Source organism: Somniosus microcephalus, unplaced genomic scaffold (genome assembly GCF_052327205.1).
Source record: "Somniosus microcephalus isolate GS21.2 unplaced genomic scaffold, FLI_Smic_1.0 unresolved_chr1, whole genome shotgun sequence".
In the NCBI taxonomy this organism is placed as follows: domain Eukaryota; kingdom Metazoa; phylum Chordata; class Chondrichthyes; order Squaliformes; family Somniosidae; genus Somniosus; species Somniosus microcephalus.
The window spans coordinates 146,014,748-146,041,894 of record NW_028225179.1 but is presented as its reverse complement, the minus strand read 5'-3'; the positions used below and the strand labels follow the sequence as shown (position 1 = coordinate 146,041,894).

General features: G+C 45.5%; 1 protein-coding gene across 1 annotated transcript in view; it reads left to right on the top strand.

The window, feature by feature from the left end:
* Positions 1-22,204, top strand: part of LOC147096201 (zinc-binding protein A33-like) — a 53,934-nt gene extending 31,730 nt beyond the window's left edge. Inside the window, exons 4-6 of the mRNA XM_085975069.1 lie at positions 3,020-3,042; positions 3,141-3,256; positions 19,469-22,204. Of these exons, the coding sequence (XP_085831195.1) occupies positions 3,020-3,042; positions 3,141-3,256; positions 19,469-20,040 (711 nt within the window). The 3' untranslated portion in view covers positions 20,041-22,204. The remainder of the gene's footprint in view (positions 1-3,019; positions 3,043-3,140; positions 3,257-19,468) is intronic.
* Positions 22,205-27,147: the final 4,943 nt, after the last annotated feature.

Sequence of the window (27,147 nt, the reverse complement as noted above, 5' to 3'; positions counted from 1 at the left end):
TAACTGATCTCGGTGGATCCGATTATGCTTTTCTCGGGGTTGAGCCGGATACCTTTCTCCCGTGATCTTTGTAGCATCGCACGGAGGTTCCTGTCATGTTCCTCTCTATTCCTGCCATAGATGAGGATGTCGTCTACGATTGCGACTACTCCGTCGAGGCCTTCATAGGTTTCATCGATCTTCCGCTGGAATTCATCCTGAGCTGAGATAAGACCAAATGGTAAACGCAGAAATCGGTAGCGTCCAAATGGTGTGTTGAACATTGTTAGCTTAGATGACTCTTCCGTGAGCTTGATATTCCAGTATCCTGATCGTGCGTCCATTGCACTGAAGTAACGTGCTCCCACTAGCTTGGGTGTGATGTCATCTAGCGTTGGTAAAGGGTAGTGAGGGCATTTGATAGCCTTGTTCAAATCTCTGGGGTCGAGACAGACTCTGAGCTTGCCTGTACGTGGTTTCTCAACCACTACTAATGCATTGACCCACTCTGTTGGTTCTGTTTCCCAGACGATGATTTCTGTATTCTCCATGCTCTGCAGCTCCTCCTTCAGGCGACTACGTAGAGCAAGGGGTATCTTTCTCGGTGGGCAAACCACAGGGGTTGCTGCTGGGTCAAGGTGAATAGTGCATTCACCTGGGAATAGTCTGATTCCTTTGAAAACATCAGCAAACTCCTCCATGACTGTCTGCTTCTCAACTGGTGCTGTCAATGATAGCACTAGCTTGACGAGGTCCATATCTAAACATGCCTTTAGACCTAGCACTGGCGGTGCTCGAGTGTCAATAATGTAAAAATCCAACATCATGTCGCTTTCTTTGTACTTGCATTTCATCACGCATGTGCCTTTTACAATGAGCTGCTCACCCCCATAGCTGGTCAGTCTGCGTGAGGTGGGCTGTAGCTCACACTCATCCTTCAAGCTGTGATACTCACTCAGAGGAATTACATTAACCTGAGATCCAGTGTCTAGTTTAAACTTAAGCTCTTTGCCCTGTTTTCCTATCTCAATATCGGCATAGGCTTGCTCAGTCTCTGAAATCTGTTTTTTCCGTGACACAGAATCAATAAACAGTTCCTCTGCATTTGGCTCTCTATCTGGCATTTGGCTGTCACTCACTGTGTGTACTGCTTTTCCGAAAACAGTCTTGCAAACTTTAGCAAAGTGGTTCCGTTTACCACATTTAGTACATTGCCTTCCTTTGGCAGGGCAGTACTCCTTTTTTCCATGCCAGTTGTTTCCACAACATCCACAGTTTTTTAAGCGTTTTATGTCTGTGTCGCCCATTTTTAGAACTCTCGCTGTTCTTTCTGTTCTGAAACACGCTCTCTGGGCAGTGTTCTTTGGTGTGTATCTATTAACTACGTGCACTGTCTGTTCACTCGAGCTGCTCATGGCGCCGGTTATGGTTTTCAACTGTGCTTGGGCTATCTCGTGCGATCTAGCTATGTCTTTTGCTTTGTCCAGCGTTAGCCCGGACCCAACATTCAAAAGGTTCTCTCTCACTTTAGCTGAATGTATTCCAAACACGATGCGGTCTCTGACCATCTCATCTTTATCTGCATATGCACAGTCTTTTACCAGCAGTTTTAACTCAGTCACAAACTATTCAAATGACTCACTAGCTCCTTGTACTTTCTCCTGAAACTTGTACCTAGTGAATATCGTATTTGTCTTGGGCATCACATATGCTTCAAAACGGTCAAAATAACTTTTCAGTACCTTTGCTTCATCCGCAGTGAGAGACCATGTGTTAAAAATATCTCTCCCTTTTTCTTCGATTCACAGGAGTAGGTAGCTGCATTTTTCTTCCTCTCCTTTTCTTTTCAGTGGACCTGAAAACATTAACTCCACGTGTTGCTTGAACTTGCACCATTCTCTAGGTACGTTCAAAGATTCCCAATTCATTCGAGGTAAGGGAGCTCCAACGATGTCCATTTCAAATCCCACTTCTGACACCATGTCTTCTTTTGCACACTTTGTACAAAAATAATAAATTGCAGGACAACGGAGTATTACAATTTAAACTCTTTTAATGAAGCATCAGGTCTGATCTGACTCACAGCAGTACAGCACCGTGTGGACAAGATGGAGTCAGGACCCCCACTGGGTCTTCTAAACAATAGCAGTCCTTACAGATGCCTGCAGGCCAATGACAACTCAGCATGTGATCACATGTGACTATAATAGGTATTCCTTACAGATGCCTGCGGGCCAATGATAAATCAATATGCAAATGTTACACTTCCCTTTTGAAATCAGTGCTGCCTATTCTTCATTATATTTTCAGATTCTAGATGTTTTTCTATTACATCTTTGAGTAAGGATTCCATTATCTTTCCTACTACCGACGTTCAGCTAATTGGTCTATAGTTTGCTGGACTTGTTCTATCTCACTCACTAATATAAAACTTACTCACTAACCAAAATAAGACCAATCACCTGTGACATTTGGTTTTCTGTCTCACACCCAAGAGCACTAACAGTTGTCTTTAACATGGAAGTTCCTAAATCGGGAGCTTGTTTGCTGTGAAATATTATTATTGACATTGTTTCATCAAATCAAACATTGAGGAAAATAAACTTCATACAGAGTAAGAAACCACTCCGAACGGTCAGACCATTCTCCCCCGAGAGTGCATTTACACTGCAGCTGCTAGTCAGAGAGCGGTAACTACAGTCCGGGATCAGCCAGGCAGGACCGTGTTTTTGGGCAAAGGACACATGCAAGTTACAACTTGAATAGATTAAAGTGACTCTCTTTAAATAATATTTTAATTCTAAGAATTTGAGACTTCAGGATTTTACAATTGGATTGTAGCTCTGTGAGTTGTGTTGTACAGTCAGATCGAGTCAGTTGTAATGTTGTGGAGTAACTCACAGTACAGTGAGGACAGGAAGAGGCAGTCCAATAACTTTCCATGTTTAGAATGTACTTTTCGGTGGAATCCAGTCTGTTACTTTCTTTGTGATAAAATGTTCTCCAAACACAAATAGTAATAATTGTTCTTGTTCCGCAGAAATTTCCGGAAACTGAGAAAAGGTATAATTGACACCCTTGATTTGAGTCGATATTTTAATTTCTAACATCTCTCGCCCCCCCCGGAATGATCCAACACTGACCTTTATCTCCTGTTCCAGAGCGAAGCGAACTCTCCCAGAGCCGCAGAAGGTTTACCCTTTAATAAATGTGGGGAAGTACATTGGGTCACTGCAGTACAGAGTGTGGAGAAAGATGCTGACGGTGATTAATACAGGTGGGTGTGAGCTTCCTGACACCAGCTATTAAACAGCTCTCACTATTAGTAGAATGGACCTGTCTTTTTATAATAAATATCTCATTGTATTTGTAACTGACTAGATGTGGGCTGTGCTGGGATTCGAGTACAAGAGTAAGGAAATCTTACTACAATTGTACAGGGCCTTGGTGAGACCACACCTGGAGCACTGTGCACAGTTCTGGTCTCCTTTATCTGAGAAAGGACATACATGCCTTAGAGGCGGTGCAACGAAGGTTCACTTGATTGATCCCTGGGATGTGAGGGTTGTCCGATGAGGAGAGATTGAGTAGATTGGGACTATAGTCTCTGGAGTTTAGAAGAATGAGAGGTGATCTCATTGAAACATATAAGATTCTGAGGGGGATTGACAGGGTAGATGCTGAGAGGTTGTTTCCCCTGGCTGGAGAGTCTCGAACTAGGGGGCATAGTCTCAGGATATGTAGTCGGCCATTTAAGACCATTTCTTCACTCAGAGTGTTGTGAATCTTTGGAATTCTCTACCCGAAAGGGCTGTGGATGCTGAGTCGTTGAGTATATTCAAGGCTGAGATAGAATGATTTTTGGACTCTAGGGGAATCAAGTGATATGGGGATCAGGCGGGAAAGTGGAGTTGAGGTCGAAGATCAGCCATGATCTTATTGAATGGCGGAGCAGGCTCGAAGGGCTGTATGGCCGACTCCTGCTCCTATTTCTTATGTTATTATTACATTTGGGAATTTAGCCTTTTACATGTTAAATACCCCCCATGTCTTCAGCAACACTGGATACCACGGAGAGGGGAAACAGAATCAGTAAATTCTTTAAAAGGAAATTAGATAATTGCTTGAAAAGAAGCATATTAAAGTGCAGGGGGAGTGAGTGGGACAGTGGAATTTGTTTGTCTGGATTGGCCTATAATTTAATAATGGTCAATAACCATAGGTCATAGATTTAAATTCATTGGCAAAAAATCTAGATGAGAGATGAAAATTTGATGATTCACCTCCCATTGTGGGGCGATAATCTGAGTTAAACAGGCAATAAGTGCGACTGCCTCAACTCTGCCGGTTTAAAATTACACCACAATTGTCCTCAACACCAAGCGGCCTTTCCTGAATGTCCACCCAGAGCCTGCTCCACCACAATGTGGGTGGTCAACCCTTCCACTCTATTATCCCCAACTTAAGCCCCAAACTCAACCCTAATTAATCCCACCACCATTATATTGGGGTGGGGAGATACTCGCTCACCAGGGTTGATCACCAAGAAGGCCATTCCTAGATTTCTCAGTGCCTCTCCTCCCACAAAGATGCAGCCCTCCCCCAGAGGCTTTTGGGTAGATTCATCCACTGCTTGCTGATGACCTGCAGCTCACATCCACTTGGACAGTAGCTCTGTCTGGCAGTAAAAGTCACTGCGTTCTTGAATTTTATTGCATCTGGACCGGGATCCTTCCAGGCAGCATCTGCTGACCTTCACCACATTGGCCTGCACCACTGCATAAAGAAGGTGACTGATGCTCTCTTCATGCACAAGAACTAACCGTGCCTCAGTCCAAGCTGTTCCAGTACAGCTACAACACTGGCACCTATCCGACAATGTGGAAAACTGCCCAGGTATGTCCTGTCCACAAAGAGCAGGACAAATCCAATCTAGCCAATTACCACCCATCAGTCTACTCTCAATCATTAGCCAAGTGATAGAAGGTGTCATCGACAGTGCTATCAAGTGGCACTTGCTCACCAATAACCTGCTCACTGATGCCCAGTTTGTGTTCCACCAAGACCACTCAGCTCCAGACCTCATTACAGCCTTGGTCCAAACATGGACAAAGGAGCTGAATTCCAAAGGTGAGAGTGATTGCCGTTGACATCAAGGCAGCATTTGACCGAGTGTGGCATCAAGGAACCCTAGTACAAAGGAAGGTGGTTGTGGTGACCAAACATCAATCATCACAGCCCCAGGACATCGCTGCAGGAGTTCCTCATGGCAGTGTCCTAGGCACATCCATCTTCAGTTGCTTCATCAATGACCTTCCCTCCAACATAAGGTCAGAAATGGGGATGTTCGCTGATGATTGCACAGTGTTCAGTGCCATTCACAACTCCTCAGATAATGAAGCAGTCCATTCCTGCATGCAACAAGACCTGGACAACGTTCAGGCTTGGGCTGATAAATGGCAGGTAACATTCACGCCACACACGTGCCAGGCAATGACTATCTCCAACAAGTGAAGTCTAACCACCGCCCCTTGAAATTCAACAGCATTACCATCGCTGAATCCCCCACCATCAACATCCTGGGGGGGTCACCATTGACCAGAAACTTAACTGGGCCAACCACATAAGTACTGTGGCAACAAGAGCAGGTCAGAGGCTAGGTATTCTGTGGCGAGTTTCTCACCTCCTGACTTCCGAAAGCCTTTCCACTATCTACAAGGCACAAGTCAGGAGTGTGATGGAATACTCTCCACTTGCCTGGATCAGTGCAGCTCCAACAACACTCAAGAAGCTCGACACCATCCAGGACAAAGCAGCCCGATTGATTGGCACCCCATCCACCACCTTAAACATTCACTCCCTCCACCACCGGCGTACCGTGGCTACAGTGTGCACCATCTAAAAGTTGCACTGCAGCAACTTGCCAAGGCTTCTTCGGCAGCACCTCCCAAACCCGCGACATCTACCAGCTAGAAGGACAAGGGCAGCAGGCACATGGGAACACCACCACCTCCAAGCTCCCCTCCAAGTCACACACCATCCTGACTTAGAAGTATTTTGGCATTCCTTCATCGTCACTGGGTCAAAATCCTGGAACACCCTCCCTAAGAGCACTGTGGGAGCACCTTCACCACACGGACTGCAGCGGTTCAAAAAAGGCGGCTCACCACCACCTTCTCGAGGGCAATTAGGGATGGGCAATAAATGCTGGCCTTGCCAGCGACACCCACATCGCATGAACGAATAAAAGAACTGTGGGCCATTCACTTCATTTTCTTCCCAATGGAACCAGCAAAACAATGAGGACGAGCTGTCCAGTGCTACAGACTGGCAGGGTTCCCACAGTTACAAGGAGCAACTGAATGAATACATATCAAAGCCCCGTATGAAAACCTGCTCAGTATCATGAACAAGTAATGCTTTAATTTGATTCATGTGGAGCTAGTGTGTGATGTCCCATATCTAATATTGAACATTAAGCCCACTATCTGGGAAGCTGTCTTGATGCTTTCTTCATGTGTTAATCTACCACACCAGCTCCTGTGGCTCAAACCAAGTATCAAGATGGTTGATTGGTGATCAGGGTTATCTCCAGCAGTCATGGCTTACACTGCAGTAAGGTTTCTACAGACAGAGGGGGACACCAGACATAATGAGGCCTATGTCAGTGCAAGAAGGGCGATAGAGAAGACTATAGGGGTGAAAAATTGGGTATCGCCCATTTTGGGGCGTTAATATCGGCGGCGCGAGGCCCCTGGCGGTGATTTGAGCGCTAAATCAGGCGCTACACACCTCTCTTAAGGCACTAACGTCCGGGAGCGAGGCGCTACCTCAGAACGCTACCGAAGCTCAGGCGATGACCGTTACCATGGAAGCCAGACAGACTGGCGCCATCCAGTTCTTAAAGGGGAGGGGCCATCTTGCTGGCCAGCCACACCCGGCTTATTGCAGCCTTGAATCTTGGCCTGGAAAGACCTTAAAGCAATTGTGTTGGAAGCACTAACGGATAGGCCCAGGGAAAGAATTCAGCGCTTAGGAACCTCAAAAGTCATGCTGAGGGCCAAAACTCCTTAGGACAGTGATAAATCTCTCCAGACGTCTCTCTCCTGCTCAACCTGCACCAAACACTTTGCTGGCAGGAAAAGGCAGGAAGCGCCCGCCTTTAAATAGCGCCCCCCCCCAGCCCCTTCCTCCCCCAGCCCCTTCCTGACTTGAAAATGTTCCCCTCTATCTGTTGTTCCAAGCGGCAGGCGCTAAGGCAGGGGGCGCGACTCAATTTCCGGTCCGTGGTGCTACTGGGGCGTTGCACGCTCGACTGACGTCACAAGCTGCGGGCGCAGGAGAACGTGGCGGGAGTGATTAGCGGTGCCACAAAACGACTGGTCAATTTTGCGAACGGCGCTAAGATTGCCGCGGTCGGGCGCGAAGTTCTGAGTGCCCTGTTAGCGCCCCCCAGAGGCGCCAACGGCAGGTGCTAACCAACCGAATTTTTGCCGCTAGGGATTTTGAAGCCCGGTTTCTCGATGCTGGCATGAATCTTGTACAGCCCTGCAATACAGTCTGTCGAGAGTCTCCAGAATCACTGCAGCTTGCTACGTATGACATAATATTGCAGTGAAGACAAGCTTGCTGCTACTGGAAGGGGATGATGATGAAGATGGGGGAAGAATATCCATTCACAAAGCATGAGGAGGGTGCACAGGAAGGGGAGAATGTGGTACAAAACCAGTCGCCAGAGACAGGAGGACACCAATTATAGCGCAGTGCTTTCAATGAATAAAAGCTGACACACTTCCATCAATGTATCAAAGATTCAGGGCGTCCTTCCTGCTACTCCTTCAGACCTCTTGCCACTTGTGTTTCCTGCTGTTTAAGAAGTCACCTGTCCTTTAATTAACAGGCTGCAACAGCGCTCTATTCCCTCCCTGCTAACTCAGTCTCTCAATGAGGAGCACCATCACTGTTCCTAACTCGCCCTGTTTGAATAATTAGGGCCCCAGGACATCAGTGGGTTAGTGGCAGAGACACGTGGACTAAACCAGCAACTGGCGAGAATCCAGCCCCTCACATCGAAATAAAAGACACAGGCACGGACATGGCCTGATTCTGTCATTGAGCATTCTGGGATTCCTTGACTTCTCTATCAATTTTCTCCATGACTCTTTTCCCAATAAGCAAATCTTTGTGTAGCTTTTCCTTCAAAAAGCTACATCTCTCCCTTCTCAGGGTCTCCTGGTGTACCCCCAACATCTCTAGTGTTGTGCTGTAGATTGAAATCCATGTCCAGCTGAGAGGGCAGACGGGACCTCGGTTTAATGTCTTGTCCGACACTGCAGCACTCCCTCAGTACTGCACTGGAGTGTCAGCCTGGATTTTGTGCTCAAGTCTCTGGAGTTGGGACTTGAACCCATGACCTTCTGACTCAGACGTGAGAGTGCTACCACTTTTTAAAAATAAATTTATACTTTATTGAACATTAAGAACATTTACAACATCGTGATCATTTCATTGTATGATTCAAATCAATTCCGCTGCTCTACACAGCCATTCCGCCACCACATTTTAACATCAAAACCTGAAGTTTAATTTGTCTCCTGTAACATATATTAATCGATTGTACTTTAAAAATTGGTTGTAAAATACTATCCCTAAATTCCTTTCTGAATAAAACATCCACAGAGCCTTATTATGAACTTTTAGCTTATATTTAAAATACTCTTTTAGATTGATTCTCCTCCCCTTAAAAAGTAGAGCATTCCTTCTTTGCACAATCACGAATCTAGCCAAACTGAACATTAAATTAATTGCCGCTCCGCTAGACTCTGGCAGACTCTCCTGCAATCCCCATCTCAAAATTGAGTCCCACGGGATTCCCATTCTCGCTCTTCGGTCCCCACCCAGCAAAAAAGCTTCACACAACTGTCGAACATAGTACTTAAAGTCATTTAACTGTGGACATAACACCAGTAAATGGGACAGAGTCTCATCCCGTGTCCCACACACTGGGCAAGTTGCCGCCTCCACTCGCCCAATCTTGCACAAGACCGTCATGGTAAAAATTTGGTTGTGAGCCAATTTGAAATCCAGTTCAACCCACTCTGGACATTTAAAATTCGCCCACACTCCCTTCCAAATCCTGTTGAAGTCCAGCTGTGGGTATATACTCTGCCAAAACTCCTGACCAGCAGGTGTCTTGTGTAATGATATCAGCAAATAGTGATGATATTTGTCTGTGTTTGATTACTTATGCCTTACAGCATATTTGTCTGTGTTTTTGATTACTTGTGCCTGACCAGCAGAGGTCATGTGAGAGACAAGCAGTCCAGAGGAGTTTTACTTTCAGTTTCATTCTAGATGCATCACAGCATAGTGTGTTCTGTAAAAAGCTGTAGAAAGTCTTGAACAAGACTTTAGATTAAACAACGTTCTCTTTCAGAAATGAGTCTTTATTGAACCCAAAAACAAAACAAAACATCTTGAATCTCCATTCTCTGAATACCTCATAGAAATCTCGAGTATACCAGTTATCAAATTGGACAAACTCTCCCCCTTTCTCCAGTATAAAGCTTGGAAAAGCAGGACACATTTTACTTCCTTTGGAGATTTCCGCATTTATTTCTTCCATCCAATCCTGTGGCATTGCCCTCACAATCTTCTGATACATAATTCCTATTACTTTTTCCTCTACCTCCTGATCCTCCTCCCACACCATGTCCCTCACTATCGTTTCCGGCAACCAACCTGGAATCACCTCGTATAATACATCTTTCACAGATATAATCCCAGCTTTTATAAAAGCTTGATTAAATAAAACCTCTCCTTCGATGTTGACCCACCTGTTCAAAAATAAGGGCTGTTCTAAAAATTCCTCAGCCCCCTTGGGCATAAACTGCACACCTTTTAAAAATTGGTCCCATGTCTCTACAATTTTTTTTTTACAATTTAAATCGCTTTATTGGCATGATAAGTTACATCTTATGTTGCCAAAGCATCAAAATACATTTATGGTTCAGCACATAAACGCAGTTCTATTCATACAGTGTATAAACAGGTATATCCCTGAGTGTATAAATATACATTCGCATTGTTTATATATATTTTTTTCTTAGCTTACAACCCCCTTATAAAACCTAGGGAGAAGTTTAATCGGTTTCAAAAACATATTATTGTATTCCATATATAATATCCCCTGCCCTCCTATCCCACTTCATTTAAAATAATGCTCAAAACAACTCTTCCAAAAACTTGTATTAGACTTCTGAAGAAATCTCTTCACCCATTTGATTCTAAAGAATTTTTTCTACAAATCAATATCTGGGAAATTGAGTCCTCCCTGATTTCTCCGTCCAATGATGGTATTGTAAGCCACCAAGACTGGTTTCCCTTCCCATAAAAACCTCACACAAGCCTCTCGGATGGACTTTTCCGCCCACTCAGGAATATCCTCCACTGTCAATAAGCACCATAGCTTAGATAGCAGGAGAGCAGACACCACTGTCGCTCTTCCTTGCACTTTCAAACACCTTCTTTCCCATCTTCTCAAAATCTTTTAAATTTTCATAACCTTTGGTTCCCAATTTAATCGATCCACTTCATCCCTGTCTTTCTTGCACCCCATATGCACCCCCAGAACTTCCAAAACCTCCACCACCTTAAAGGGCCATTCCCCCCTACCCCTCCCTGCAACCAGGCATTGTGACTTACTATAATTCACTCTGGTTCCTGAAGCTCGACAATATTCCTCCACTACATCCATAGCTTTCCTCACTGACTCCCCATTTCTCAATGTTAAGGTTGTGTCATCTGCATATTGGTGTATCACCGACACCAGCCCAGAACTGGGGACCACAATCCCAACTACACCTTGTTTCTTTCGCATCATGTAACCTAATGGTTCTGCTACCAATGTGTACAACAATGGGGACAGGGGACAACCCTGTCTCACTGATCTCTGTATCGGAAAATACTTGGATAAAAAACCATTACATTTAACACAGCTAAATATGTTTGAATAAAAAATCCTTATCCACTGAATGAAATTTTCCGTGAAACCAAATGCTTCCAAAACCTTCAATAAAAACTCATGAGAGACCCTATCAAAGGCTTTCTCTTGATCTATCTTTAATACATAAGCCTCCCTCCCACTCTCTCCCATGAGCTCTATCGCATCTCGGATTGAGACCACAGAGTCTGCGATGTCCCGGCCTATGACTCCATAGGACTGAGAGAGCCAAACTACCTGCGGTAACACCTTCTTCAAACGATTTGCCATATCCCTCGCCGAGATCTTATAATCCACATTTGTGATGGGCCTCCAATTCTTCAGATCCCGTCTATCCCCTTTATTTTTATAAGCTAAGCTTATGATCCCTCTCCTCATAGGTGGGGCCAGGCTTCCCTCAATTTTAATTTCCTTAAAAACTTCTAAGAGCAATGGACTTAAAATCTCGCAAAATTCTTTATAAAATTCTGCACTTAGTCCATCGGACCCTGGGCTTTCCCCCCACCTTCATTCCACTTATTGCTATTTTTATTTCCGCTAATCCTACTTCTTTGTCACACATGCTTCTCTCATCCTCCTTTAAACCCTCTTCAATAAAAGCAGTAACCTTCTCCATCGCCAAATTGGAAATGTCTTCTTTAGTATATAACTCTTGATAAAAGCTGCTAGCCGCCTCTAAAATCTTCCCACTTTCATGAATAATCTTCTCCCCTACCTTCAACTCTTCAATTAACAATAATCTCTGTCGCAGCTTTTCTTGCTCTAGAAAATATCTAGTGCATCTTTCGCCCTCCAATGCATCTCTAGCCTTTGCATGGAGAATGACCCCCTTGCATTTTTCAGCTTGCAATAATTCACACTCTTCCTTTAGCACCCGGAACTTTGTCTCAGCTCCCTTATCCCCTCCGTCAACTGCTTTACAGACATCTGTAAACCTTTTGTTTATATTCTCTTCTCGACGCTGGTTAGCTGCCGCCCTCTTTTTCCCATAACGTACCGAAAAAACTTTTACCTCATATTTGAAATTATCCCACCAAACTCTTCTTTCTTTCAAGAACAAAGGTTCCTTCCGAGCATCCTGTATTATATTTATAATCCCTTCTTTATAAGCAATTTCTTTCAGGTATTGATTGTTTAAAATCCACAGCCCTGAACCGAACTTAACTCTGCTGTTCCTAATTCTAAGAACCAAAGCCGAGTGATCACTACTTTTTTAATAATAAATCTCCATCACCTCAGAACTTAACCCTTCCCGCATTAACACAAAATCTATTCGGCTCTGTTTTAAAACATCACCCACCCAACCTGATCTGGAGAACTCCCTTTTTATGGGGTTCCGGTCCCTCCATAAGTCTCTCAAATTTAAATTTGCCATCATTTTGACAATCATCCCTCTGCATTAAGTTTGGGCCCAGGAGCTGCCCTTTCTCCCTCCTTCTGCTCCTCAGTAACCTTTCCCTTTTCACATGATGCCACCCCACCCCCGACTTCTATGTCACTGTCCCCCTCTAATTCCTCACACTCAAGCTCCTCTGCAACCCTCTGTGCCTGCTCCCCGTCCGATACATAATCCTGCTCCCCATCAGATACTTCATCTCCCACAGAGAGTCTTCCTGCTATCACAGTTTCTCCCACTGTGCCGCTCCCTTCGACCACATCTCCACCTCTGACCCTTGCACCCTGTTCCCTCTCTCCATGGGACAATGGTGCACCTAAATTGTTCCCTTCTGACGTCTCCATCTCGCCGATCCCATTCTGCTGTCCCTTTAAGGCTCCTGCCTCTTGCTCCCTCTCCCCGTCCTGCCCCCTCCCACTCACCAAGATATCCAACCCCCCGCCTCTCCCCGGAGCACCCACATCCACCACACACCCCGCTCCCGCCTGCTCTCCCCCCGCAGCCACCAGACTCCCCAGGGGGAGCCGAACCGCACTAAGGCTCAAGTCTGCACTCGACCCTCGCTGCCCGCTGCTGTCTTTGTTCCCCTCCATAGCACTCGGCGTGTTTTCCGCCATCTCCATCCCGTCCTCCGCTCCGCCATCCTCTGCCTCTTCCTGTGCTCCTTTCTCCTTCATTTTACCGGCTGTGTCCTCTGACTGCACCGCTCCTCCGGCCATTCCACTCTCATCTCCTTCTCCTTCTCCCCTCTCCTCATCACTCATATCACTCCCTTCTGCCACATACTCACAGCGGGTGGGGCCTTTGTGACACACCACACAGCTCTCCGCCTTGCAGCTCCGAGCGATATGTCCCAACTCACCGCAATTGTAACAATACAAATCTGGACAGTTTCTTACAAGATGGTCATGTCCCAGACAATAGTAACACACCTTTACTTGGTTATCGTGCAGCACACGAAAGTACTGCACTCCTTCCAGTGTCTTGCACTTCATACTGTACGGCAGAGACCTCACCCCCTCTGGGAACCGCACCTTTACATTCCAGGTTCCGTCTGCTACCCGTGTTCCCGGATAGTACCTCCTCTTTATTTCGGAACAGATTTTAATGTCCCATGACTCCAACTTTTTGCTCAGCACTTCGTCCTCAATGTACACTGGCAAGTTCAAAAATGAAACCACCACCTCCTCTGAATATAGCAGAGTCAGCTCCAAGAATTTCTCACCAACTTTCAGACTGAGTAGCAGTTTTTCCACCTCCTCATGGCCACTGACCGTCACCTCAAATCCCACATTCGGCTTTGGTCGGCAGGCAAAGCAGCTTCCCTCGCCACAGTCCTCATGAACCGCCTGGATTATATCCCAGGCTTGAATCTCCTTATCTTCACACTGCACCACCACCGTATTTTCTTTACCAAACCTCCTGAGGTCCCAGCCCAAATCTTTGGGCCTTTTTTTCCCCCCTTCCCACCACAGTTTCTTCCCCAATTAAATTCCTCGCGGGAATATTATCCTCTGAGGGGCCCGGCACTCCGGACCCCTCAGCAGCCATCAGGCTGTTTTTCGTGGGCCAAAAAGGCCCTAAAACCTGAAAACAACACCCCAAAACCCACCACCAACTTTTTACAAAACTCTCTGCAGCTGGGAGTTGGAATCAGGCAACCAGTAACACTTGGCTCACTCCTAGCCCCTCCCACCTAGAGAGTGCTACCACTGAGCCACAGCTGATACCTGGTCTGAGTCCTAGAAGTCTCTGATATCTGCACAGAACACAGAGTTTGCTTATGGAAACTGCAATTTGATGTTCACACCAATAAAGAGGGTAACGGAAAGCACAAACTATAACTAGCACAAGAACATTCACCAAAAGAATGGTTTAAAAAGTTACCTGTAAGGATGATGAAACATTCCTCTCAATGTCAGTAAATCAAATCAAATCAAATCAAATCAAATCAACTTTTATTGTCATTGTTAGTGCACAAGTGCAGTACAACGAAATGTAGGCTTGTGGCTCCCGAGAGTGTACATTTGGATTAAGACATTTAAACATTCAACATACATTTGGCTTGTAGTATATTAACATAAATATAACCATAATAAAGTGCATTGGCAGATGTGCAGGCTTCAGAGTTTATTTGTGGAGTTCAGTAGGATGACAGCCCTGGGAAAGAAGCTGTTCCTAAATCTGGTCGTACGGGTGCGAATGCATCTGTAGCGTCTCCCAGATGGCAGGAGGGCGAACAGACTGTGGCTGGGGTGGGTAGGGTCTTTGATGATGGACCGTGACCTCCTTAGACAGCGTTTATGGTATATGTGCTCTATGGGACAAATAAAAGAGAAAATAAACTGTGTGTTGGAATTCTGAAATATATGTATTTATAGAATGTTATGCTTTTATCAGTCTGCATTCAAAAAACAGACTCGTGTTTTAGTTATATCCTACTTCGGAACTGAAGACTGGAAGATAAGTAAAACTCTTTGCAGGGCGGAATAAAGAGACAAACAAACCACAGATAGTTTAATCAGAGCGAAAGTTCATGCATTCAATGAACTGAAAACTGCTCCGTAGTAAACAACATAAGAACATAAGAAGTAAGAGCAAGAGTAGGCCATATGGCCCCTCGAGCCTGCTCTGCCATTCAATAAGATCATGGCTGATCATCGACCTCAACTCCACTTTCCCGCCCGCTCTCCATGTCCCTCGATTCCCCAGAGTCCAAAAATCTATCTATCTCAGCCTTGAATATACTCAACGACTCAGCATTCACAGCCCTCTGGGGCAGAGAATTCCAAAGATTCACAACCCTCTGAGTGAAGAAACTCTTCCTCATCTCAGTCTTAAATGGCCTACCCCTTATCCTGAGACTATGCCCCCTAGTTCTAGACACTCCAGCCAAGGGGAAACAACCTCTCAGCATCTACCCTGTCAATCCCCTTCAGAATCTTGTATGTTTCAATGAGATCACCTCTCATTCTTCTAAACTCCAGAGAGTATAGGCCCATTCTACACAATCTCTCATCATAGGACAGCCCTCTCATCCCAGGAATCAATCTAGTGAACCTTTGTTGCACCGCCTCCAAGGCAAGTATATCCTTCCTTAGATAAGGAGACCAGAACTGTGCACAGTACTCCAGGTGTGGTCTCACCAAGGCCCTGTACAGTTGTAACAAGACTTCCTGACTCTTATACTCCAACCCCCTTGCAATAAAGGCCAACATGCCATTTGCCTTCCTTATTGCTTGCTGTACCTGCACGCTAGCTTTCTGTGTTTCTTGCACGAGGACATCCAAATCACTCTGAACACCAACATTTGAAAGTTTCTCACCATTTAAAAAATATTCTGTTTTTCTATTCTTCCTACCAAAGTGAATAACCTCACATTTCCCTACATTATCCTCCATCTGCCACCTTACTGCCCACTCACTGAGTCTATCTATATCCCATTGCAGACTCTGTGTGTTCTCCTCACAGCTTACTGTCCCACCTAGCTTTGTATCATCAGCAAACTTGGATAAATTACACTCGGTCCCTTCATCTAGATCATTAATATAGATTGTAAATTGTAAAGGGAGAACCTGTTAGATTGTACAAGATCCTGTCAGTGAGGCAATGAAAGGACATTAAGAGAAGCAAAGAGTGTGGAGCCAGCTAAGATAGGGAGAATGCATGGGAAAGATTCTCATAAGGAAAAGAGGCAAGATTTGGTAGAAAATGGAAAGAAATTAATAAAAGACTGCAGTGAGAGGTGACATGAAATGTGGGTGAGGTCTGTGTTTGCAGCATATTCTGTTTACATTTCAGACTTCATAAGAACATAACAAATAGGAGCTGGAATAGGCCATTTGGCACTTCGAGCCTGCTCTGCCATTCAACTAGATCATGGCTGATCTTCTACCTCAACTCCACCTTCCCGCACTATCCCCATCTCCCTTAATATCCTTAGTTCCCAAAAATGTATCGACCTCTCTCTTGAATATACTCAACGACTGAGCATCCACAGCTCTCTGGGGTAGAGAATTCCAAAGATTCACAACCCTCTGAGTGAAGAAATTTCTCCTCATCTCAGTCCTAAATGGCCGACCCCTTATTCTCTGACTGTGACCCCGTGTTCTAGATTCCCCAGCCAGGGGAAACATTTTCTCAACATTAACCCTGTCAAGCCCCTTAAGAATTTTATATGTTTCAATGAGATCACCTCTCATTCTTCTAAACTCTAGGGAATATAGGCCTAGTCTACTCAGTCTCTCCTTATAGGGCAATCCCCTCATCCCAGGAACCAGTCTGGTGAACCTTTGTTGCACTCCCTCTAAGGCAAGTCTGTCTTTCCTCAGGTAAGGAGACCAGAACCGTACACAGTACTCCAGGTGTGGCCCCACCAATGCCCTGTATAATTGTAGTAAGACTTCTTTACTCTTATACTCCAATCCCTTTGTAACAAAAACTAACATACCATTTGTTTTCCTAATTACTTGCTGTACCTGCATGTTAACTTTCTGTGATTCATGTACAAGGACACCCAGGTCCCTCTGAATGCAAACATTTCCCAGCCTCTCACCATTCAACAATATTCTACATTTTTGTTTTTCCTACCAAAGTGGATAACTTCACACGTCCCCACATTGTATTCCCTTTGCCATGTTCTTGCCCACTCAGTCAACCTGTCTGTATCTCTCTGCAGCCTCTTTGTGTCCTCCTCACAGCTTACTTTACAACCTAACTTTGTTTCATCAGCAAACTTGGATACGTTACACTCAGTCCCTTCATCTAAGTCATTAATATAGACTGTAAATAGCTGAGACCCAAGCACTGATCCTCGCGGTCAAACACGATGTCCCTTTCATAAAACCAGGTTGACTCTGCCTAATCACATTATGATTTTCTAAGTGCCCTGTTACCACGTCCCTAATAATAGATTCTAGCATTTTGCCTACTACTGATGTCAGGCTAATTGGCCTATATTTCCCCATTTTTTCTCTTCCTCCTTTCTTAAATAGCCGGGTTATGTTTACTACCTTCCAATCCTTGGGGACTGTTTGGAAGATTAATACCAGTGCATCCACTATCTCTGCAGCTACCTCTTTTAAAATCCTAGGATGCAGGTCGTCGGGTCCAGGGGATTTGACACCACTTAGTCCCACTTCCTGAAGTTAGCAGGTCATTCAGCCCATTAATGTTCTCTCTGTGATTGGAGTATCTGCTATTTCTTCTCCCCCTTTTCTTTCTCCCCCTCTACTCAGGGATTTACTTATATTTCAGTTTTCAGTTCTGATGAAGGGTTTACACCCAAGATGTTAACTTGTTTCAGATGCTTTTTGTTGTGCGGCATATTTCCAGCATTTTCTGTTTTTATAATAAATACGATAACTGTTGAAGTTAAATGTTGCTACCTGAGAATCATTTTGTGCACAGATCAATCTTTACAAAAGCGGAGTCTGTAAATGTAGAATTGTAATAATTTCATGGGATCCTATTCTAAGGATATCGACCCCATCAATCAGAGTGACTGGCACAGTTATACCACACCACACGCAGGATTACATTCTATGTTTTTAACCAGAATGATTTAAATTTTACCCAATCTATTTGTTCATCAGGTAGAAATGCATTCAATGGCATCAAACTGATATTGACCAGTTCTGCATGTGTAACTGCTGGAAGCTGTTGATTACATTTTCTCGTTCAGTTCACTGACCTGGTCCTTTACTTCCTCTGTCTTGGTTTCTTTCAATCCTCCTGACTGTTTATCCCTTTTCCATTTCCTATCTGATAACTAGCTGTATATACTTTCTCTCCTGTTGTGTGAAGGGGATAATTTGTTTGGCACACTTATTCAAGAATTTGGAGCATATAATTAACTTGAAATGTGAATATTTGTAATTTTATTTATTTAGCAAACCTCGGCTGCTGGTCAATTCCAGACACCGTCACTAGAGAGGATTACAGTGTGTTTAGATATAAAAGTGTTAATGTTCAGTGTGACCAAAACTGGATTGACCTTGTGTGAAAGTCTACACAAACATCCTTTAGTCAATAATGAATTTCTGTTCATGTTATACTTCACTTCAATGTCTTGTTGACCACATCTGAGCTCTCTCTTTCTCTCCCTCTCTCTCTCTGTCCGCCTCTCTCTTTGTCACTCTGCCTGTCTCTCCCTGTTTCTCTCTCTCTGTGTCTGTCCCTGTCTTTGTTTCTTTCTCTGTCTCTCTCTCCATGTCTGTGTCTCTCTCCCTGTCTCTGTCTCTCTCTGTGCATCTCTCTCTGTCCCTGTCTCTCTCCCTGTCTCTCTATGCCTATCTCTCTGTGCCTGTCTTTCTCCCTGCCTGTCCCTCTATGTGTCTCTCTCCCTGTCAATCCCTCCCCGTCTCTCTCTCTCTCACCCCCCCCCTCTGTGTCTCTCTCTTGTCTGTGTCTCTGCCTGTCTCTCTCTCGGTGCTTGACCCTCCCTCTCTCTTTCCCTGTCTCTATGTCTGTCTCTCTGTGCCTGTCTCTCTCCCTGTCTGTCTGTCTCTCTCTCCTTTTCTCTCTCTCCGTCTCCCTCTCTCTCTCTCTCTCTTTCTCTGTGCCTTTCTCTCTCTCATTCTGTCACTCACTCTCTCTCTTGCTGTCTCTGTCTCTCTCCCTCTCTCTCTCTGTGCCTGTCTGCCTCTCTCTCTCTGTCCCTGTCTCTCTGTCTGTCTCTCTCTTTGTGCCTGTCCCCCTCTCAGTCTGTCTTTCTCACTGTCACTCTCTCTCTCTGTCTCTCTCTCCCTTTCCCTCTCTCACCCCCTCTCCGTCTCTGTGCCTGTCTCCCTCTCTGTGCCTGTCCCTCTCTCCTTTGTCTCTCTCTCTCTGTGCCTGTCCCTCTCTCTGTCTGTCTTTCTCACTCTGTCACTCTCTCTCTCTCTCTCTGTCTCTCTCTCTCTCTCTCTCTCTCTCTCACTGCAGGGTGTGTCTGCCCGGTAAAACCTTTCCCTGACAGTGTCCTCCCGTTTCCCCTGTGCGCTGCTGAATTAATTTCTAATTCTGGATCATTGCCGATTTTACCAATCACTAACCAACTGTGAAAGTTGCAGTGAGCGACTAACTTTTTATCTGTGTCCCTCTATCGCCAGCTCCAGTCACCTTGGACCCTAATACAGCCCATCCTAAACTTCTCCTGTCTGAGGACCTGAGCACCGTGAGACACACCGGGAAACGGCAGCAGATCCCCGACAATCCGGAGAGATTTGATTACTGTCCCTGTGTCCTGGGATCGGAGGGATTCACATCAGGGAAACATTCCTGGGAGGTGGAGGTGGGGAACAAGACTAAGTGGGATTTGGGTGTGGCGAAGGAGTCCATCAACAGGAACGGGAAAATCACCCTGACTCCAGGTAACGGATTTTGGGCAGTGATGCTAAGAGATGGGAATAAATACTGGGCTTGTGGTGTATCATGGAAACCCTTAGCGTTGAGTGTGAACCTGAGAAAGATTCGAGTCTGCCTGGATTATGAGGGAGGGAAGGTGTCCTTTTATAACTCAGATAACAAGTCCCATATCTGCACTTTCACTGATACATTCACTGAGAAACTCTATCCTTACTTTGATCCATGTCTCACTGATGGGGATAAAAACACAGACCTGCTGAAAATCTGTCCCCGGACAGTAATAATCCAGGAGGATGACAGTTTTATCCCTTTATAAAAATAAAACAGCTTCGATACCAGGCACAATATTCCCAGACTCGGCACCTCCGGTGAGACCGCGCAGGCAGCCTGAAGCTTATTGGAAACCCGCGGTGCACTGGCCCAATACTCCACCCATTGACGCACCCGGTGAGTGCCAGGTCCCGGTAGTGGAGCAGAAGTCTGGGAAAATCACACACGATAACACCGATAAATACCCGCAGGGTCTGGGACAATCCCACCCAAATAATCACCGATAAATACCCGCAGGGACTGGGAAAATCCCACCCCGATAACACCAATAATCACCGATAAATACCTGTAGGGTCTGGGAAAATCCCACCCGATAACACCAATAGTCACCGATAAATACCCGCAGGGTTTGGGAAAATCCCAACACCAATAATCACCGATAAATACCCGCAGGGTCTGGGAAAATCACACTCCCTTTATTAACTTTTTTTGAAAATAATTCATTCATGGGACCTGGGCGTCGCTGGCAAAGCCAGCATTTATTGTCCATCCCTAAATAACTGCAGTAATCGGGATACCTACCCTTTGCCATCACCAAGTGCCTCAGCGATTGAGAAAACAGTTTAATTTTAGGATCCCAGCTTCTGTTTATAACAGTAAATTGTATGAGTATCAGTAAACAATGAACTGAACCATAGTGATAGAATAGGCTCACACACGCTAACACATTGCTTTAAGAATAATGTCCTGTGTAAGATGTTGGAAACTGCTGAATTGATGGCGTATCGGGTCTGTATAATTATTCCATTCCCTGTGGTCCTGAATGTATTTCTCTACATGTATTTAGTGCTCTGCTCTATATCTCTGGAGGTGATCTTTATGTGAGGTCCCTCAGCTTCACTGACTGTGTTTGACATGTGATGTAAGGTCACTGCAATATACATCCAATACTTTGTAGAAATACTTGCGATGCAATCTGATCACGGGTTTACTTGTTGGTCATTTAAAGCAACTCTCTATTTACAACATGTGTGTGATTCCTGTGATGAGTGTGTAATGTCAGAGTTTGGGATCTATAACAAAGTTCCTTACAATCATTCCCGTCTCACAGAGTGACCGCGACAGTCTGATAGGTGATCAGACTCCAGTTAACATCGGATGAATGTAACAGACCAGGGATGGAAAGGGTTAATCAGGGACTCCTGCAGCTAAGCTGAAGTGAATTCATGAAGTTTGTTAGTGTAGTAATGAAGCAGAGGGGAGATGAGGAGCTATTTGATGCAGCGAGTTGTTATGATCTGGAATGCACTGCCTGAAAGCGGGGTGGAAGCAGATTCAATAGTAACTTTCAAAAGGGAATTGGATAAATATTTGAAGGGGAGGAATGTGCAGGGCTATGGGGAAAGAGCGGGGAGTGAGACTGATTGGATAGCTCTTTCAAAGAGGCTCGATGGGCCGAATGGCCTCCTTCTGTGCTGTAAGATTCTATGAATGTCAATGAGTGGTGTCAATTCTCAGCTTTAGTCTGTCACGTATGATAATATAATCTCCAAACCATGGTGTCTTAGAACATATAATCAATGTTAGCATTGTGTGTCCAGGGGAATTACTTGCTGTTTATTGACTTGACACAGGAGGGACACAGGAATGTTAATTGGTCAAGGTAAAGCCAGCATGGGAATGTAGAAAGGGTGCCAGGGACAGACAAACCGGTGCCTAAAGAGACACAATTCAGAATCAAGCTTGGGGGTGACCAGGATCCCAGTGAGGACGGACTGAGCAGCTACACGAAAGAGTGGGTGGGATGAGAAGGTGCTGTTACCCATTGACAGGAGCTACAAGGACTTGGGTGCTCAGTCCTGCAGGAAGAGAAACATCTGTGTTGACACTTTCTGATAATCAAAGAGTGGGAAGGAGCAGGGAACGCAGCTGCTGAGACACGCTGACAATCACAGGACAATGATAAGAGAGGGTATAAAAATAGAGAGCCTGAACCGAGGAGGAGAGCTACGGTGAATCCTCCACAGAAGAAGCCTTGGTTGGCGTAGTTCCCAGGACAGAGACAATCATTGTGATCACTGTGCCCTGTTAGGTGAGGCTGTCTTATGGCGGGAATGTTGTACGATGTCCTCTACCTGCTGTGACATGTTGCTGCTTTGCTGGTATGTTTCAAGTCTCTCGCAAATAAAGCTTCAATTGATTTTAATCAACATATATGTAGTCGTGTCTGATTCAACAGGCCTGAACTCAGATTATATTTAGGGACACAGTACATCATTTGGCTAACAGGTGTTATCAGTTCCTGTTGCCTGGTTCCATTCTTATCTGTTGAGTCATGGCCAGAGAATCACTTGCAATGGATTCTCTTCCTGGTGTCCCCCAAGGTCCTATTCTTGGCCTCCTCCTATTGCTCATCTACATGTTGCCCCTCGGGGACATCATCCGAAAACACAATGTCAGATTCCACATGTACGCTGACGACTCCCAGCTCTACCTCACCACCACCTTTCTTGACCCCTCCACTGTCTCTGATTTGTCACACTGTTTGTCTGACATCCAGTACTGGATGAGCAGAACTTCCTCCAACTAAACATTGAGAAGACCGAAGCCACTGTCTTCGGTCCCCACCACGAACACCGTTCCCGAGCCACTGACTCCAGCCCTCTCCCCGGCAACTGTCTGAGGCTGAAACAGACCGTTCGCAGCCTTGGGGTCGTATTTGACCCTGAAATGAGCTTCCGACCACACATCCGCTCCATCACCAAGACTGCGTACTTCCACCTCCGTAATATTGCCTGAATCCACCACATCCTCAGCTCATCTGCTGCTGAAACCCTCCTCCATGCCTTTGTTACCTCGAGACTTGACTATTCCAATGCTCTCCTGGCCGGCCTCCCATCTTCCACCCTACATAAACTTCAGCTCATCCAAAACTCAGCAGCCCGTCTCCTAACTCGCACCAAGTCCTGTTCACCCATTGCCCCCTGTGCTCACTGACCTACATTGGCTCCCTGTACAGCAATGTCTCAATTATAAAATTTTCATCCTTGTTTTCAAATCCCTCCATGGCCTTTCCCCTTACCCAACAAAAATTTAGCGATCTCAGCCTTGAAAATATCAATTGATCGGCATCCAAGGTCATTTGGGGAAGTGAATTCCAGATTTCTACTGCCCTTTGTGTGAGAAAGGGCTTCCTGATTTCCCTCCTAAATGGCCTGGCTCTAATTTAAGGTTATATCTCATTCTTCTTGCTTCCCCCACCAGCAGAAATAGTTTCTCTGCTGGATTTTGCCAATGGGGAGCTTTTGGAGGCGGGACTCCCACTTGTCGGGTTTTAGTCCCGCCTCCATCGACTTCTGGCCAACCCACGCTATTTTCCCATGATTGACCTTGTTAAGCCCGCCCAGTGGGCTTAGCAGGCCAATTAAGGGAAAGCCGGTTACAGAGAATGTCAACGTATGACGTTTCATCTGTCAAAAATTTTTGACAGCTGAATTGTCATCGTTTGACAGCTCTGTGAAGCTGTCAAACACTGACATTCTCTGTAGTTTGATGAGTCCTTGAATTCAAGACTCATCAAACCTCTTTATTTAGCAGAAATTAGACAGTTGCTACATTGGAGAATGCAACAGCCATCTGTCATCTCTGCCGCGGAGGTGCGAGACTCTCCGCATACACAACTCTTGAAGACTGCAGGAAGAAACAAAGGTAAGTAAACTTATACTAACACTTTCCACTTACCTCACATACTCACCTCTCCACACTTGCACCCATCACTTACCCTCACAGTGCACTTTTGCACCCTCCGACCCCCGCAGACCCACTACTCGCCTCGGTGACCCTGGCGGGGTTTGCCATTTTCCCGGCAGTCCATCCTCCCCAGGATTGACAAAATCGCGCCCTCTAATTATACAACATTGAATCATTTTAATATTTTAATCACCTCGATCAGATCACCCCTCAATCTTCTATATCCATGGAATACAAGCCAACCTGCCCTCGTAATTAACCCTTTACACCCCGGTATCATTCTGGTGAATCATTGCTGCACCCCCTCCATCCTGAGATGTGATGCCCAAAACAGGCCCCAGTTCTCCAGATGGGGTCTGACGAACGCTCTATATAACTGCAGCATCATTTCCTCCCCTTTGTAATCCACCCCCCTTGAGATAAAGGCCAACACTCCACCAGACTCTTTGATTGCTTTTTGTACCTGTCTACTCGCTGTAAATGATTTGTGAACTTGGTCTCCCAAATCCCTTTGTTCCTCTACGGCCCCTCGTTTCTCACCATTCAGATTTATCTTTTCTTGTGTCCAAAGTGGATGACCTCACACTTGCCCACATTAAACTCCATCTGCCATAGTCTTTCCCACTCATTTAATCTGTTTCTATCCTTTAGCAACTTCCTGCTCCCATCTGCACTACTTACTGTCCCTCCTACTGTCATCTGCACACTTGGAGATACAACTTTCATCACCAAGTCATTAATAAATATGGTGAAAAGTTGAGGCCCCAGATCAGATCCCTGGGGAGCACCACTTGTCACATCCTGCCAATCTGAGTACCTCCCCTTTATCCCCACTCCCTGTCTCCGACCTCCCAACAATTTCCAACCCAAGTCAAGAGGCTACCTCCAATTCTGTACACTCTGATTTTTACCAATAATCTTTAGTGTGGAACTTTATCGAATGCCTTCTGAAAATCCATAAAGATAACACCCACAGACATTCCCTTGTCTATCTTATTAGTGATCTCCACAAACAATTCAACGAGATTAGTCAGACATGACAAGCCATCCTGGCTCCTCCTGATCAGCTCGGGTTTGTTCAAGTACTCAGTCACTCGATCCTTAATGACAGAATCTAGTAGCTTTCTCACAACTGACGTTAAACGGACAGGCCTGTAGATACCTGGTTTGTCTACGAGGCACTTTACAGCTCTCTAGCCTTAATATTGACTTCAATCTTTAACTATACCTCCCACTTTCTCTCTGGTAGGAGCTGCTAGCAATACAGGATGGATGTGCCAGTGATTCTGGAGACTGGGGGAGGGAGAGGTACTTGGGGTGGGGATCCTCCCAGTCGGAACACTGTGCTGCCGAGGTGGTCTGCACCCACGGTGCCCACCTGTTTTTATCTTGCCCAAAACATCAACTTGTCTGTTGCCTCTACTGATGTTGCCTGACCCGCTGCGCGTCCACCATTTTCTGTCTCTGGTTCAGGTTTCCAGCATTTGCAGTATTTGTGATTTTTTGTTGTAGAAATGTTCTATGCCGTACTGATGATTCGCCAACAGGTGGGCACAGTTGCTCTTCCTAACCTGTCAGTGCACCTTGGGCGACTTCACAGGATATTTAAGGATCAGGACGGGCATTCGGCCCATCTTACTTCATCCATCCAGGAGGACTCCACTGTTCCCCCTTCATTGCAGCATTCCAGTTTCTATTAGATAATTTCAGTGTTTCTGCTTCCACGATATTGAGGAGCCCATTCCAAGTGTTAATCGCTCTTTGTGTGGAGAAGAACTTCCTATTTTCAGTCACGAGCTTGTAGGGTTCTCAAAATTCCCACATTCCCCAAAAGTTATCAATAAAAGGGACCCTCAATGGACAAGTTACTAAAAAGGGTACCCAAAGGAAAATGGCTTCTGAAACCTCGTGACAGAAGCCTGCAGGATTTTATAAAGCAAGGCCCTGCAAAAGCAGGCCCATTCAAGGCTTTGAAGAGAAACCTGGCATGCATGGACCTGTGAAAGACTTTGTCATTTCTAAAGCCAGACAGCTAGATAAACACAGAATATGCATTCTTCATCTTGAAACAGATCGACTCAGGATAGACCTAATCTTGAGGCCATTAACTTTCTGCATAAATAATCGGTAACAGCTCAAAGTAGCTACCAAGCCAGGAAAAACCGATTAAACTTCATAAATGACAAACAGTCAGGACATTGAAGCCATTAAGTAAGGAGACAACCGCCCCAAAAGCAGTTAAGGTGAATGACTGTAATCACCTTAGACAAGCACGCCAAAATTAAACAAAGAACTCGACCTGATTTGGCGCGCAGATAAGGGGTGAAGAACCAGTATAATTGTAGGCCCACCGGTAGCCAATCTCGCTCTTCTTCTCTTCTCGTCCCGTGCTGACACCGAGGATGCCCACCATAACACCAGGGGCCAAACGCGCCGCAGAAGAGAGCCAGCCATCGGGACACGGTGAGGAATAGAGCCAAACAGCAAGATCAAGGCAGGCTTGACCGAAGACAACTAGGCCGCAACCACAGCCTTACATGACTGAGCCGACACTGAAGGCCACCAACCGAGCCCAGCCGCAACGAAACTCGACGACCAAACCACCGCAAGAAGAACAAAACCCGAGGTTTCCACTCGACAACCTAAGGTATCCAACAAAAGACTTTACTGTCCCTATTTCTACCAAAAGAAAAGGGGACTTACCGGACAAATCCATAACCGCGCCCTTATCGCATCAGCGGACTCAACCCAACTGAGGGACCTTCGCAGTTCCCAAGACTGAGACCACGTGGGGACGGCAGGCCCCAAAGGACACAGAAAGCGAACCCCAAAAACCGCAACCGGCTTGATCGACAGGTGTCAAACTGTCAAGGAAACCCCATTGGTGAGCATAAATCGCTGGCCCTTCTTAGCTCAATCTAGTTAGGTATTGGGGGTGGGACAAGGGTAGGGGGATTATTAATGTGATTGTTCCCTCGTTGTGCCGTGTGTTATTCCATTCCCAACTAAGTTTACTTTTATATGTCTGTAATTATCCTAGTAATTTCCAGTGTTGTTATATTGTTGTGCCTTTAATAAAATTGCGGTTTTCTTGTACCAAACCAGTTGTCTACTCTAATTCTGTATCGCCGCTGTACCTAAGTCCGCTGTCTAGAACCCAGGGGTGTGGGAGCGATTCGAACCACTCAGAGACAGTCAGGGGCAGAGCTGACTGGGCACACGCCACCCCCTACACCTGGCATTTTACTATATTGATCCTGTGTCCCCTTGTCCTTCTCTAAATTCATTCTTGGGATATGGGGGTCTCTGGCAGGGACAGCATTTATTGCCCATCCCTGGTTGCCCTTGATTGGATAGCTCTTTCAATGAGCCGGTACAGGCACGATGGGCCGAATGGCCTGCT